The sequence below is a fragment of the Rhinolophus sinicus genome, linkage group LG10, assembly GCF_036562045.2.
Source record: "Rhinolophus sinicus isolate RSC01 linkage group LG10, ASM3656204v1, whole genome shotgun sequence".
Taxonomy (NCBI): Eukaryota; Metazoa; Chordata; class Mammalia; order Chiroptera; family Rhinolophidae; genus Rhinolophus; species Rhinolophus sinicus.
This window is the reverse complement of record NC_133759.1, coordinates 18,288,761-18,304,533: the sequence shown is the minus strand read 5'-3', so window position 1 is coordinate 18,304,533 and position 15,773 is coordinate 18,288,761. Positions and strand designations below refer to the sequence as shown.

The 15,773-nt window shown below is 41.1% G+C and overlaps 1 protein-coding gene across 1 annotated transcript in view; it reads left to right on the top strand.

Annotated features, from left to right (window-relative positions):
- Positions 1 to 5,952: 5,952 nt before the first annotated feature.
- Positions 5,953 to 15,773, top strand: part of STT3B (STT3 oligosaccharyltransferase complex catalytic subunit B) — an 85,773-nt gene continuing 75,952 nt past the window's right edge. The window contains exon 1 of the mRNA XM_019727747.2: positions 5,953 to 6,660. Coding sequence (XP_019583306.1) covers positions 6,347 to 6,660 — 314 coding nt within the window. The 5' untranslated portion in view covers positions 5,953 to 6,346. The remainder of the gene's footprint in view (positions 6,661 to 15,773) is intronic.

The following is a 15,773-nucleotide window of genomic DNA, read 5'->3' as shown; positions in this document are numbered from 1 at the left end:
AGCATCTAGTCCTGTTTCCTTTCTGGAACAGTAGCTCAGAATTTTTTTTTTATTTTTACAAGTAAGGTTTTGTGTGGGATTGACTGAATGCCTGCTCCAGGGTAGCTTAAGCCAATGAGTGTTTCTCATCCTCTCAGCCAAGGCATTTGGTCAGGAATTGGCACATGATCTAAGTCAGGCCAATATGAGCAACCGGAATCCAATTTCAGGATTTTCGTATGAGCTATCAGAAAGGCCAAACATGCCTAAAGAAGTGAGGCTGTAGCCCCAAAGCACTACGAAGTCCATGTGATCATGGGAGGTGTGGGTGGTGGGTTCTTGCCACTGAGACCTAAGAGAAAGTTGGCTAAGGTAATTTCTGGAAAAATTTTTGTTTTCCTTAAAAAAGGAAGACATGTAATTGACATTTCCCTTTCTCCTGAAATTCTGCCTCAAATGCTGATGTGATGTTTAGAGCTTCAGCAGGTATCTTACAATAGTGAGGCAACAGTCAACAGAATGAAAACCAGCACACTAAGGGAATCGCATGTGTCTTATTGGGTTCATTGGCAAAACAGAGCTACTCTGTTTTGTTTGGTGAGGCTCTGTCCCCATGCACACACTTTCAGTTCACATGAAACTGGAGGAGTATATTCCAGTTTAAATCCTATTTGTTACAAAGTTAAGTCACTAGATCCAGCCCACACACAAGTGCAAGAGATGCACAGGGTATGACTACCAGGAATCAAGGATCATTAGGAGCCATTTTAGAAGCTGCCTACCACACCCACTCTCTGAGGGTTTCTTCCCGCCTTAGCTGTCTTCTAGTTTACCCAGCAGATTATTTCAGTGCAACAGCATTCCTATGTACTGGTTGATTTGAGGCAGGCACTTCTCAGTTTAAAAAACAGAAGCATTCAGATGGGCTCACTTCATGGAAGATTATATTAAAGATATCCCAGAAAGTAAGTCTCATAGTCATTCATTCTGTCATTGTTCTACATATAGTAGTCCCAGTAAAATTGTCAAAAACCCACATGTATTGCATGCTTCCTTTGTGCTAAGCGCTGTTCTAAGTTCTTTTCATGTGTTGATTCATTTACAACCCTAAGAAGAAAGTGCAATTCTTATCCACACCTCAGAGAGATAAGGACACCAAGGCACAGAGAGGTGAAGGAATTTGCCAAAGGACATGTGACTCAGAAGTACAGCCAGGATTTGATCTCGGGTAGTAAATCTCCAGCGCTTATGCTCTGAACCACCACACAACACTGCTTCTAGGCAGCCTACGTAGGATTTCACAAGCTCATGACTCAGTTTCTCCCTCTCTGCTTCCCTCTCCTCTCCTGGGGCTATAGGTCACCAGGCAGGTACTCTGATGCTTGTCAGAAGGGGACAAGATAAGAGTTGAGACGTTCCTCTGTCACCAAATATTTATAAACGCCAATTATATGCTAGAGTCTGGCAGCTCCCTACTGTGGTGTGTTCATCAGTACAAGAGTATGTGTCATGTTGTTTCTGTTCCTCTTGGAAGGAGGGAAACTTCTGTCAGCCCTGTGCCATTCCTGAGACATGTTATCAGCATTTAACTCTTTTCTTGACCACAGTGGGAAATGCCAGGGACTGAGGAACAGTCATTTTGTCTTTTCTTGGTTTGACTTGGTCCTCTGTGCGCTTTCACAGCCAGACTTCTAAAAAGGTTGGTTTACACTCTCTGCTTCCACACCCTTTGCTCCCAGCCCTTCCTCATCTGCTGCCGTCTGGTTTCTGCTCCCTACCATCTCACTCAAATTGACCTTGCTAATGTACCTGGAGAATTCCTACTCACCAATACAAGGTACACTCACTTTTCAGTGGTGTCACACTTCACTTCTATGCACTCTCACTGCTGGCCTCTTTTTGTCACTTTTTCTGTTTTGGCTGCTGGGACATGAGCCTCTCTGCTGTTCTTCTACTTCTTTGGCTGCCCTTATCTCAAGCTCCCTTGTAGGGACGTTTTTAGCTTCTTTATTTTGGGAGTTCCTTCTGTCCTCAATCCTTCTTTCCTTCTCTCTAAATTTGGTACCACCAAAATTTCATCCATGGCCATGGAGTCCCAAATCTTATCCCCCCAAAACTCTTCCTCTTGAATATCTGATCTCTTTATCTAAGTGCCTCCTCTTGGGTGGCCTAAAGAGACTTAAAACATGACATGTCCAAAGCCATCTGAGCATCTGATCATGCTCCCCATTTCTGTGACACTACCTCCAGACTCATCCTAACCCTCAAGTCCTTTATCCTGTTCCCACCATCAATTTCTGGATTCCACCCTCTTGCTAAACACTCCTATCTAACCTATCCTTTGTCCCAGTTTTGACATCTAATTCTCTTGCCTAAATTTTTGCAAATGCCTCTTTATTGGTCTCCCTGATTCTACTCTCACCCTTTCCGGTATATTCTTCACAATGCTGTCAATTTTCCCCCCCCATTAACCAAGTCTGATCATTTTATTACTGTTCAACATGCTTCAAAGGCTCCCAGCTGCTTAAAGGTTAATATCTAAGAATGAGGCAACAAATCCTTGATAATATGGTTGTCTCGCTTTTAGCCTCATCTCCCAAGGCACCCTCATGAATACTAAACATTGTGTAGTGCTTCCAAGGACATCCTTGTTCCTGCTTGGAATCCCCCATCTCCGTTCCTAGTGTATCTGGTGAACTCCTACTCATCCCTTAGCTCAAATATTATGTACCTTCTCTCAGAAGCCCCTGGTAGACCTGGGCTCACTGTTTGCTTTGCTTCTGATGACCCCACCACTCTGCTCATCAGATTGCACAGTTTATGTGACTATCTGACTTCTCAAAGATTTGAACTCAGTGAGGATAGTATAAGGACCTAACAGGATCAAGAAGCTCAAAGACAGAGAGGCAAAGCAATACACTCAAGCTTCATGCACAAACTGGAAAGCATTTTTCTACTTTGGTGGGCTGGAAAGTGAGAATTTACTGGTCCCCTCTCCAATGCGCTTTCTATGTTGCATTCTTGGTAATCTTTCAAAACACACATCTGATCATCTCTCTCACTCCATGTTACACAAACCACATCCTGCTTAAAACCTTTTATGGCTCCCTATTGTTCCCAGGTTAAAGCAAAACAAAAACACTTTTTACAATGACCTACACTATCTGACCATTTCTTCAACTTCTATCCCACATTGTTCCACTATGTTGTAGCCATACTGACCCTTTTCTGGGTGCCTGTACTTGGCTCCCTAGCCTCGCTGCAGGGTCTTTGCATATGCTTCTCTGTCTGGATAAATTTGTCCATTCTTCTTCCGCTGGTCCATTCATCTTCACCTTCAGTCCTCAGCAATAGTGTGGCTTCCTCCAGGTAACATTCCCATTTCGTACAGATCAGATCCTCTGTGTATCCCTTCCACAGTATTTTTCACATTGCATTTGGGTACTTAGCAATGTGATGGTTTAGTCAATGCACATCTCCCTAGGGCTGGGAGATGAGCTCTGTGAGGGCAGGGATCTTGTCTCTCATGTTCCCTACTGTATCCCAGTGCCCACATAGTTCTTGGAGCTCAATAAATACTTGTTGAATGAATGAGTGAATAAATGAAGACCGAGAATAATGCGGGTTTCCTACTGTTTTTACTCTCAACACAACTGTTGTACAGGGTGGCCTGCGGGATCTCTGGTCCCGCTCCCCACATAAGAATGCAGGATATGGTGAGGCCAAAAAGGAACACCCACGGAGCCATAAGTAGGGGAGCATCCGCCTCTCTGCAATCCGCTCTTGCTAGCTCAGCCACCATCTTCTTGCTAGCCCCCATTTTCTGCTAGCGTAGCCACAGCAGTTATATTAGTGGCCAATGGCTCACTGGTTACAGCTGACGGCCAACTAGCCACAGCTGATGGCCATCCAATCACAGTTGATGGTCATTTACTACCTGAGCCAGCACCTGTCTATGTGAGGCCGCGAACCTGGAAACTGCATTCCTGGCTCTGTCCCCACAACAACCCTGCATTTGCATGTATTCCTTAACAAGTTTTCAAAGTATTTTCAGATAAGCTATCTCATTTGATGTTAACAATTGAGTAGAAAAGTCAACCCATACAGGGGACTTGTCCAATGTTACATGGCTAATAAGCAATGATGTGGGACTAGACCATATCACTTTTCAAATCAGAACTTTGGCCATTAAACAACCATAACGAAGCAAAAGAAGATAATGTAGAATTTAATAGGGAGAATCTACACAAAACACAATAAAATATAAATGTCAAAATAAATTAAAACAAAAACACAAATAAATTTTATTTTAGGTTGATAGAACTTTGGTTCATGGAACATGGGCACAAATACTCTAAATGCTGGCATTTTAGCACGTATGGTTTGGGCTCTGAGAAAGAGCATGTCACCTTTCCCGTATAACAGGGCTCAGTTAATATTACTATTAGGCTCATTAAAATGTAGGTTTTAATAAATGTTCGCTATTAAATTGTTGGGAAAAGTCTATTTCTGGAAAACTTTCCATCATTTCCTTAATCAGACTATTTATTTTTGTAAAGAAAGGGAAAGAGAAAAGTTAATCACTTATTAGGTTAAGAGTAGCTGGATCCATTAGTTTCAAAGAACCTCAAACTATTCATTTATTTAACATTTTAAAAAGACACTATGAACGTGTTAAATTTTTAAATGACTTAAGAAAATGAGTGTTTTTGTATTACATGAATACATGCTTTTAAGTTCAATTGTTATTTACCTAATAAATGGACAATGAACTGTTAATTTACATGAAAAGTTAAGTATTTACTGAGTGTTGATTATACAGAAAGCTCCGTGACCTTCATGGGGCTCAGATCAGGGCAAATCTAGGGTCCCCACTACTCCACAAATGTTTAAAACTCATTTTACCTTGAGTTTAGTCTACCCAGTCGCACTTTCTTTTAGGGAGGAGTGTGGGGAAAGGGGAGAAAAGTATGAAAACACACCCCAGAAGTGCAAAAATTCGTGCACAGGTATCTTGAATCCGTTATCATTTACTAGAGAATTGGGTAACAGCTGAAAGTCCACAAAAAGTTAAAGTTTCACTCGTTTGATGTAATGTATGCAGCCGTTAAAATGAATCCTGCATTTGCCCATATTTCCAATGAACAAACAAACATTATTTTTGCAATTAGGAAAATACAAGTGAAAAAAGCGAAAGTAAGTCACACTTCGCTTGCTCTACTAGGTGTTTTCGGAGCTAGGGGCCTGTCTGCGGGCTCCGATGAATTGTCAGCACCGGGAAACGCGTTCGCTCGCAATCTCGTAGGCAACATACCAGGTGCACCGCACAGGGCGGACCGTGGCGTTACCACGGGCGGCTCACTTCTAGCGTCCGGCGCCGGGTGCCGGGAGAGGCCGAACCCTGCCAGCCGGACCCACGCGCGGACGACTAGTGTAGCGCGCCTGCGCGCTCAGTCACGTGTTGGGCGCTCCGCGCAGAGCGGGTTAAAAGTCACGACCGCGGCAATCCGTGAGCGCCCGGCTGGTCGGCGCGGTACTCTCCGCCTTCCTTACGCCGATTCTTACGGAGGCCGCTCCGCTGTTGTCGACCACCTCCCAGCCCCTCGGCCCGTTACAGCTCGATGCGACGAGCGGAGCCGCCTAGCGCTCTTCCTCGCCGACAACACAGGCGCGCGAAACCGCGTCTTTCAACTGACAATGAAACTGTACCCGCGCAAGCACGGCCGCTCCGGACGAATGGGCGCGAGGCCGGGAGGAGGAGGGGGGGGAGAACGGTTGGGTCAAGCCCCGCCCCAGCTCCTGCCCCTATTGGCGGGCCCAGCTATTATGGCCCCGCCTCCTAACGGACCTGTCGCATTGTGACAGGTGGAAAGGCCAGTTCCTGTTGGGTCGGGGCGGAGTCAGAGGCGGAGTAAAAGGCTTCCTGAGCTCCGCCCGGACTCCAGGGGGGCTCCTCCTCCTGCTCCTCACCGCGGGGCGGGCGGCGAGTGCGAGGAGGAATGTCATTGCTGCTCCCAGCGAGGTGCCGCCTCCGTCTGATCCTGCTCCTTCTCTGGCGCCCTCGTCCCGTCGGCTTTCGCCGCTGCCGCAGCTGAAGTGAGGATACGGATGGCTAGTGGGGCGCTAGGGCCATCCGAGTTGAGACAGCAGCGGTCGCGGCCGCTGCTGAAGCGTAGACTCCCCGCCGTCGCCTCCACCCCCTGTTCCACGGCCTCGCGGCGCTGAGGGCGGGAGCGCGCGGGGCTCTTCCCTCCTCCTCTTTTTTCTTCCTCCTCCTCCTCCTCCTCCTCCGGGTCCCCGCCCAGCACCCCTCGCACCAGGCGGCGGCGGCGGCGGCGGCGAACGAGACCCGCCGCCGGGGCACAACATGGCGGAGCCCTCGGCCCCGGAGAGCAAGCACAAGTCGTCCCTCAACTCGTCCCCGTGGAGCGGCCTCATGGCCCTGGGGAACAGCCGGCACGGCCACCACGGGCCCGGGGCCCAGTGCGCGCACAAGGCGGCGAGCGGCGTGGCGCCGCCGAAACCGGCCCCTGCGGGGCTGTCCGGGGGTCTGTCGCAGCCGGCCGGCTGGCAGTCGCTGCTCTCCTTCACCATCCTTTTCCTGGCCTGGCTGGCCGGCTTCAGCTCGCGCCTCTTCGCCGTCATTCGCTTCGAAAGCATCATTCACGAGTTCGACCCATGGTAAGTGCCCCGCCGCCCCTCCCCCGCCCTCGGCCCGCGGGGACCCCGGACCCGCGCCTCTCTGTTCCCGGTGGCTCTCCTCGGACTTGGCCCCGCGCCGCCGCCGAACCCCGCTCGCGACCGGGCTGAGGCGGGAGCGGGTCCCGGAGCTCCGGACGCGCCCCTTGCTCGTGGGCGAAGTTTCCCCCGAGTAGTCCAAGGCGGGGCGTCGGGGTCCCCGAGTGGGATCTTGACCCTCGGTGGGGCAAGTGTGACGACTTGCAAGAGGGTGAACGAAGCCCCTCACAGCCGGCTCGGGTCGCAGAGTCAGGACGGGCCACGCCGGGAGCTGGCAGGTCGCTGCTCGGTCGACTCGTGGCGGACTGCCCGCCTCCCCTCCCGCGGCTTTCGCGTTCTTTCATTTTTGCGGGCGCGTGTTTGCTGGCGGGGTGGGATCCGCCAGGGGTTGCCCTGTTGCGGTGAGTCCAGATGTGCAGGGGCTCTGTCTGCTCAGCCTCGCAGTTGAACGCTTTTACTGTTTCTCGTCTTGCTCTCATTATACAAGAATGGAAAAAGAGTGAGTGAGGTGTTTAGGAAAGGAAATAATATCCCTGAATGTGCAAGCTGGGGACTCTTATTTATTTAATGTTAGGTATTTTCAAGAGTGGCTTTTTTCAAGGCCTTTAAGTGCACTCAGCACCTCACTGTTCCACAATTATGCTGGGTTGCCTTTTAGAGCAAGATCATTACTCTCTTAGCCAAACTGTCACCCTCAGTATGTAGTGCACAATATCCGAAAGCATTGCATTAGTTCCTTTATTGGTCTCTGCAGGAAGGTTTGTGGGTAAGAGAACAAACAGTACCACAGTGATGAGGAGCCCTAGATTGTAATACCAGAGTTGCACATGGTGTCAGGCACTGACCTGAGTGTTTTAGGAAATTATCCCGTTAAAGGCACTAGCAATTTAGATGCTATACTGGTCTGTGAACTATCTAGATAGGAAGATTGCTTTAATATTTTTCTTCCAACTTGCCCAACCTGAGGTTTTTGTTTGTTTTTTAACCTAAGCGTATGCCTTTTAAACTAACTTATTTCGTTGACCTACCAGCCTTGAGTTAATCTAACTTTCTAGACCTAACTAAACTTTAGGATATTTATTTATAATTTGAAATACAGAGAGAAAATCTTGAGCGTTAACTAAGTACATAGATAATATTGTGTGGAGTGAGTTACCCATATATTCAAAATACTGGATTGGAGTTCTGTTATGAATAGCAAAATTGGTAGGTCATCTATTGAACACCAGAGAGGCCCACTCATGGCGAATTCTGAACTTAGGAAAACAGGTAATTACTGGGACATTCTTTCCTGAAACATTTTAATTCCATTTTAGAAGTCTTGAATTTTTCTAACACTTTTTTAAGACTATTATGTTATTTAGAATCACATAAGAAAATAAATTATTATGAAGCCTTGTGAACTAAGCTTTGAAACACCAAATTAGCTAAAAATGAAATTGGAACTAGAAAATGAAAACTGCTAGTGTTTTACTGAACAATGTGAAAAGAGAAAGTTCTGTCTTTTCAGATTACAAAAGAAGTGCATGGCTGACCAAACATTCCTTATAACAAAAAAGCGAATATTTTCAGGGTATCATTTTTACAATACTGTTTAGCAGTAATGTTGAAGCTGAAATTAAGGATTGCAGAAAAATTCACATCTGATCAGTTAAGGTGGTTTTGTCATTTTTCCTTATTTTGAAGGGAGATTAGAAATCTGCATTAAGTCAGCCAAAGATTACTACTAAAGTTGAGTATTGTAATCATGGAAAGTCTGATGGGGTTGCTTCACAGATAATACTCCCCCCCCCTTTTTTTTTTCAAGTATGGCAAAGAATTGAAAGTTGATTTCTTCCTCTGGTTTCAAGAATATACTTGGAGAGCATAATAACCCTTTTTTATCCACGTGAAAATTTGTTTCACTTCTATTTTTCTATGTATAAAAACACATTTCAGAAACATTATCCTGTAGCTAAATGTGTAATATTTGAATTCTAAATCACATACATTAATCTAAAGGTATATATACTTCTGCAGTCTGAAAGATCTACTTAATTTTGATGTTCTGCTTTACTGATAGTTTTAGTATGTATGTTTTATTATATTTCTGATTAAATGTTTATGTTTATATAATGTTAGGTAATTCCGATTAGTAGTAAACAGCCTTTTATGATAAAGGAATTGTCTCTATATCTTATTGAGAAGACGGATAAACCTAATTCTAATTCAGGTGACTTTAATGAGAGAATTAGGTTTCAGACAAAAAAAAAGTCCTTGTTGGCTTACTTTTGTTTTTCTTTTCATATCTTTTAAAGGTTTCAAGTAGTTAGACTCCTCATTCTTAAAATCCATTTTTAAAAGGGGGGGGATTGGGTGTAGATTGCCTGTCATTCATTATTACTTTGGACTTTTAAAGCACTTTTCCTTCAAAACCACCAATAGTACCAATACTTTGATTTTCTGTCTAACACCCTAGTGTTATCCTAGCTTGGGAGTCTCCCAGGTTACTGTTTTAACATTTAGTAATGACATGTACTTTTAATAATATTTAAATGTTCCTCTCAGGTTCTGTATCCACAAACCAAATTATTATGGCCTTCCCTGATCCCTTTTTTCATGTCTCTTACAAACTTCATTTGTGAAGTATTTATAGTGAAAAGTTTACTTTCTTTGTTTGATTATTTCTCTAAATTTTATAGTAGTTCTTAAATTGTGCAAAACTGTAGTTAACTGCTGAAGGTGACTCATTGTCACAGTTATACTTGTTTTTTAAATTGTCACTCAGGTTTTTTAAAATAAATCTTGCCAGTTATAAGAGGTATATGATGTTGAATATTATATATGTATTAAATTTTAAAGTACAATGCACTGGTTTTTTTTTTAGAATTTAGCAACATTTTTGGTAATGATTTTCTTACCACTTATCTTCAGTAATTTCCTCCCTTATCAGTTGAGTTGATCAGACATGAGGAAGCAGTTTGAGAATATGTTCTTTGTACTTGCCAAACATTTGGTTGATCAACTAGTTTAACAGCACCTAATTTTATTTTTATCTGAAGCAAAATGTAGTTTTTACCTATTGTAATTGTTAATACTTTTACATTGTATTAAGCAAGTACTTGTTCCATAACCATTATCTTGGTAAATGTGGCAGCTTTTCCATTCAGAGGCAATGTAAAATCTCCCTGTGTAAGGAGAGCTGCCCTGTCCTCTGCCTGCACAGGTTGTAGTAGGTTCCCCCTAGAGCTGTAGAGAGAGAATTCTCTGAGCCTTGAGTTTGGGCTGCATGCAGCTGGCTGTAAAAGAAAGGGCAGCAGTTGCCTTTTTGCAGGGCAGAAAGCTGCAGTTTAGAGTTGAAACTTACAATGCTATTTTTCATAGAAACTATGATATAAATACGTTAATTAGTACAGAACATGTTTTCAAAGGGGTGATAAACCTTTGGAACATAAGCTGTTTGTAAGATGGGGACTACTTCCTGTGCTTTGAGGTCTCCATGTTTTTCTTCACTTTGCAGATGACAAAAAGAGGCTAGTGACCTCAGTTCTGAAGAAGACAAAATGGGTAACAAAACCAGTTTTAGAACACAAACATCTCTAAACCTTAAAAAGTCACTTTGTGGAATCATTAGCAACAGCAGTCCAGCTGCACTTCAGAACAGGTATACTGTGACTGATTTCATTGTAATTGAAGATTTTTCTAACCTTGAGCTCTTGATCATTCTAAGTTACAGAACGTGTAGGGAGGAGGTGTAGGGAGTACCTTGAGATTCTGTATTGGATGATGGGATTGATTAGACCTGTTCCCACTGGGTAAGTGTGCTGGCTCCTCCTGTAAGTAGGTAATAATCATGGGTTTCACGATGCATATAATAGGTCCTGGGGTAGTTAGAATCTGTCAGCAAAGTCTTTGAAACTTTTCCTTTCCCTTTAGGGCTTTCATATCTTGAGGGCTAACTTGGATAAGATTGTATACCCCTTACTGCCATATATAGTTTACATAAAGATAACATTGGTTGTAGACCAAGCATTAGAAACTCAGAATAAGGATTTACAGTTTAGGCTCTGACCCAGGTGTTATGAATGTGGGGAAATTTACTAGCTTGTCTGAACTTAATCTGTCTCTGATTTTTATGCTCAGTAAGTTTTGAGTGCTTTGGAATATGAGAAAATGTTAAAAGTTCTTTTCATTGTAGTGGCTTGGTATTCTTCAGTGCATACGTGCTCTCAGATATAGTGGAAAGATTAATATTTTTGAGTGACTGAATCATTTTTCCCCTCATTTCGTGTACTTTGAAAATGTAATACTCTTAGAGACAATACTGCAGGTTAACCTGGATTTTCAAGTACCCCACAATTCAACAGATCTATATATTGTTAAATTGTTATATTATGAAAATTTTCAAACATACAGAAAAGTTGAAAGAATTTTGTAGTGAGCAGTCATACTCAACACCTAGATTCTACAGTATTTTACTTCATCGTATCTTCCTATCTTTCCATTACTGCTCTTAAATCTTGCTTGTAGACACTGACCGTGCACTGTTCACTGTACTACGGAAGAATGTTATCTTTGTTCCCCAACTCCATGATAAAGAGGCTCTCTTATTTCTGGATAGCATTTGTTTTCTATAATACTTGAACATAATGAGTATAAATACTCTTTCTATATGATCCTAAATTGGACTGCAGATTAGAATCAGATTCAGTCATTCTGGGTTTTGGTACAAGTCAATACATTAGCCCATGTCTGTTGTATAACTTGACTTTGCTGAATTTGATATCTGAGGAGAAACTCAGAAGTTGTTAGAAGGGTATTTATGATGGTTTTATTAAACCTAATTTATGTGGAACTCCTAAATTCTCTTGAATTAGAAGCCTTTTATTGGTTAGCCTGTTCCTTACCCTGAGTTTTATTTATGCTCGTTCTTTGCCATGTTTTATCCAGATGTAATGCTTAATTTAGTTTTATGTATGGTTTCAAAAGTGAATATTATGCGTCCCTACAACAAATAGGAAAAAGGGGAAACATTTTCAAGTATTATAGGAACCCCAAATATGATGCATGGACCAAATTAATATTATTAATACTAAATGGAAATGGTTACTCTATCTTCACTCATTTATTTGATTTACCTGATTCTGGTGGATATTTTCCCTTTTAAAGTCAGTCTTTTCTGAGAAGGTTTCTGTGCCCTAAGTTTAACTACTTCTGACCACGAATAATTTCCAGGGTTTTAAAAATTGATAGAAAATGGCAGTACTGTAGAATGGGGGGTGTGGGAGCGGGGAGAAGCAGTGTGTTAGGTGAGGGTAAGAGTTAGAAGAGGCTCTTATATTTAGGTAACTGTAGGTTAACTGGCATTTGTAGACTTGCCAGGAAACCTAACCACTATTTGAAATTTTATTTCTTTGGAAAAATGCTTTCATAGTTTAAAATGAAAGATAGCTAAACATATTTTGGAATATAACCTGTATATAAGTTGGTGAATGCCTTTATGTTGGTCAAGTTTGTGCTATTTTTAGATACATGAATTTCTAAAGAATTGCAACTGGTACCCTAATTAAATTGACCATATCTGTGACCATTTTTTTTCCTGTGGAACTTAATGTTGCAGGATAACTTTAATATATGGCCTAAACAGTAGTAAACTGAGTTTTTACAGTGTCTTGCAACTTGATTTTAGAGATTAGAATTGAGGAAATAAGGTAGCATCTTTTGTTTCTGTGCATAAAAGATATTTCAATTTAGTATTCCCCACAAGGATTGAATAATACAGGTCTGCCAGTCTCCAAAATCTATGTCCTTTTTATTGTATCCTCTGCCTCCAAGGCCAGCTTAAATGAAAGTGTGCTCCACTTAATTTATGTTTTTTAATCAGCTGCCCTGATTTAAGTCTTAACATATTGGCCTGTGAAAATGTCTGGGCACAATCTGCGCTCTAGCTAAGCTCACTAGTTGGGTGGTTGCTAATTACTTTGTTTTGATGTAGGAAAAAAAAAGAGTTGATGGTGGTTTGAAGTTTTTAACCCAGAATGACTAGGGAATTTTCCAAGATGGGGCTAGTAAAGGAATAAATGAATGAAGAGGGAGAGAAAAAGTTGACTGCATCCAAGTGAATGTTGTTTTCATTTAGATTTATTTGGTCTGTAAAAAGTTCATAATAATGAGGTTGGAAGTATTAAGCCATTTCAGTTAAGGAAATTATGGGGTGGAAGCTAAACTTTCAGAGTAGACCCAGAATTCTATAGCCTAAAGGACTTTTATTAGAGTACTTACATAGCTTGTTTTGTTTTCTGGGCAAAGCTGACTACCAGTGGGGTGAAGTACTTTTTCTAAGGTGCTAGCTACAGTTGTAGCTTGGCTAGATTCTTTTCTATTTTCTTTGCACCTGTTTTTGCATTAGAGGGAGTTTTTTGAGAAGTTGTTTGAAATTGTTATTTCAGAAGATGAGGGGAAATTAGTTTCTACCACTTACTTTAAGTTGACAGTATTGGAAAATTTGGCGATTCAGGTTTTGCTATAGAAACAGCTTTCGTGTAAAGTTTGACTTTAGAATTAGTGATTTAAAAAATTGTGTTCATCAGTTATCTGTAACTTCCATAAGTTAAAAGTTTCCATACTTTAAATTCTCAAACATTTTTTTGACTTTTTTTTTCATTCTTATCCAAAGGGGAAATATTACATGAAGACATAAAGTTTATGTTTATATTAGTAGTGTAAATGATTTAGTTGATAATCAAGTTGATAATATTTCTTTTGGGGTTTTGTTTTTAATTTCTTTTTCATTCCTTACAGGCTTATTAACTATTCTCAGGTCATTAAATATTTTTCTTAACGGTACTGTGTTGTTTTCCTTAGTGATATCTAGCAATTTCTCCACCCTACAAGTTTCTTCAAATGAATGTGGTTTTTAGCTCAAATTATTGGATCCCTCTCTCTCCATAAATAGTTAATATTGCAGCATATACTGTTTTCCGTACTATTTTAAAAATTAAAATATAGTAATTCATAATTTCTAAAGTTTCCGTACATGCACAGCTTAAATTACTGTTTGTTGCAGGCCAAAAGGGTGGAATGGAGTTGGTAGAAAGAATTATGACTGGAAACTCACTTGTGACCACCATGTTTACTTGATGCTTTTTCTTTTTTAGTTGAGGTATAATTGATGTATATAATATATTAGTTTCAGGTGTATGACATAGTGATTAGATATTTGCATACATTTTGAAATGATCACCACGATAAGTCTAGTTAACATTCGTCACCTTACATAGTTACAAAAAAATTTTTTTTCTTGTGAGAACTTTTAAGATACACACTCTTAACACTTTATGTCTATTCTTAAAACACCAGTAACTCCTGTAAAGTACAGAATATCCTATTTAAGAAGGTTTAATTAAACTGTTATACCATCTTACCTGTGTAATTCATAGGAAAATAAAGGAGTACAGAATTATTGGAAGGCAGCACTCTTGTAGTTTTTGAGATATCCCTTGGAAGTGTCTTAAATGTTTACATAAGCAAGGGAAAAGAAATGTCTTCCACAAAGGCTTTTATTATCAATGGGAAGGTGTTCAGTTTCAGTCTTTAAAACTTTACCTTTTATGGTGAAATATGAACGTTCTGAAAAGTATATAAACCTAATTTACATTATAGTGTATAACATTCTGAAAGGTATATAAACCTAATTTGCATTATAAAATAAACACCCGTATAACTATCACCCAGATCAAGAAATAGAACATTGCCACCACCTCAGAAGTCTTGGTGTGTATTTTCTCATCCCTTCCCCTGCCCCTCCCTATTTTATAGTAAATACAACCTTGCTTCTTCTCATAGGTGGTATAATTCTGTGTGCATTCCTAAATAATATAATTTAGTATTGTCTATTTAAAAACTTTATATAAATGCACTTGTGCTTCTATGTCTTGCTTTTTTGCTCAGCATTGCTTTAAATGTTCATCTTCATTGATCAAAGAGTCGAAATGTGTGGGTAATAAAGTTGAGCAATGATTTGATTAACCAGGCTTCTTACCCACCTGAAGATATTGCCTGCTCTTTTGCAGCAGGAAGTACTCAGGAAAGGGAAGGCATTCATCTCTTCACTGGAGATCAAAAGTTATTTCAAGATTGAACTCTTGAGCGGGAGTCAACCTTGCCTTTAGATAACCTTGACAACTTTTTTAAAGGTACTGGCCAGAGAGATTCAATCTCACAACATACATTGCAACTATAAGGAAGAGGCGGCAGGGGAGGAGACATCACTCTCTCGAGACAAATGATAAATAAGCAGATAAATTAGTTTTTAAGCTATGGCTTTTGCCAATTGTTCATTTTATAGTATATAAAAATTTACATAAGGCAAGGAGTGGTTGTGGTTAGTTCTTGATGGAAAAGGAAAGGAAAAAAGGAAGTTTAGAAGGAATGCTGGAAGGGGATCCGAACTGAAGGAATTTAGGAAAACCCTGGGAATGGACTGTTGAATGTATTGGTATTTTTGTAGAGGACTGCTGAGCCTGGGCTGTGTGTGATTTTGTTTGGGTAGATATGGGATCTTGAATAACTTGCATTTCTCTTACATTGTTTTCTTCTTCCAGCCTTGCACGGCTACCGCTTTTATTTTTTCCCTAATCTATATTTCCTTTATTGATTTACTAGCTGCCTTGGTCTTCAGGAAGAATGGGTGAGGTATGATAGTAGTAGGATCCTTTCAGAAGCTGTTTTCAGCGGGTGTAAAGTTTTAGTCAAAGAAAGGTAAAGGAAAGGTCATGGAACTTTATGTAGAAGCTTACAATCTATTGGTGTGTGGAAATATGGCATTGCGTGTTAGCACGTGACTAAGGATATTGGAAATGTGATCCCAGCTTAAGGTTTTCTTTTCATGAGAAAGCAGTTCTTAAGTGAAACAAACTTGAATGCTCCCTAATGCGTTTCTGTTTATTGGTCAGAATGATTTTGATCAGAATCTGTGTGTTGTTGTTTTTGTTTTTTCTGCATGGTACTTGAATGGATAACAGCTGATTTCTTTGTGAACAAATACAGGACTGTTATTTATTCATTGTTACTTGGAG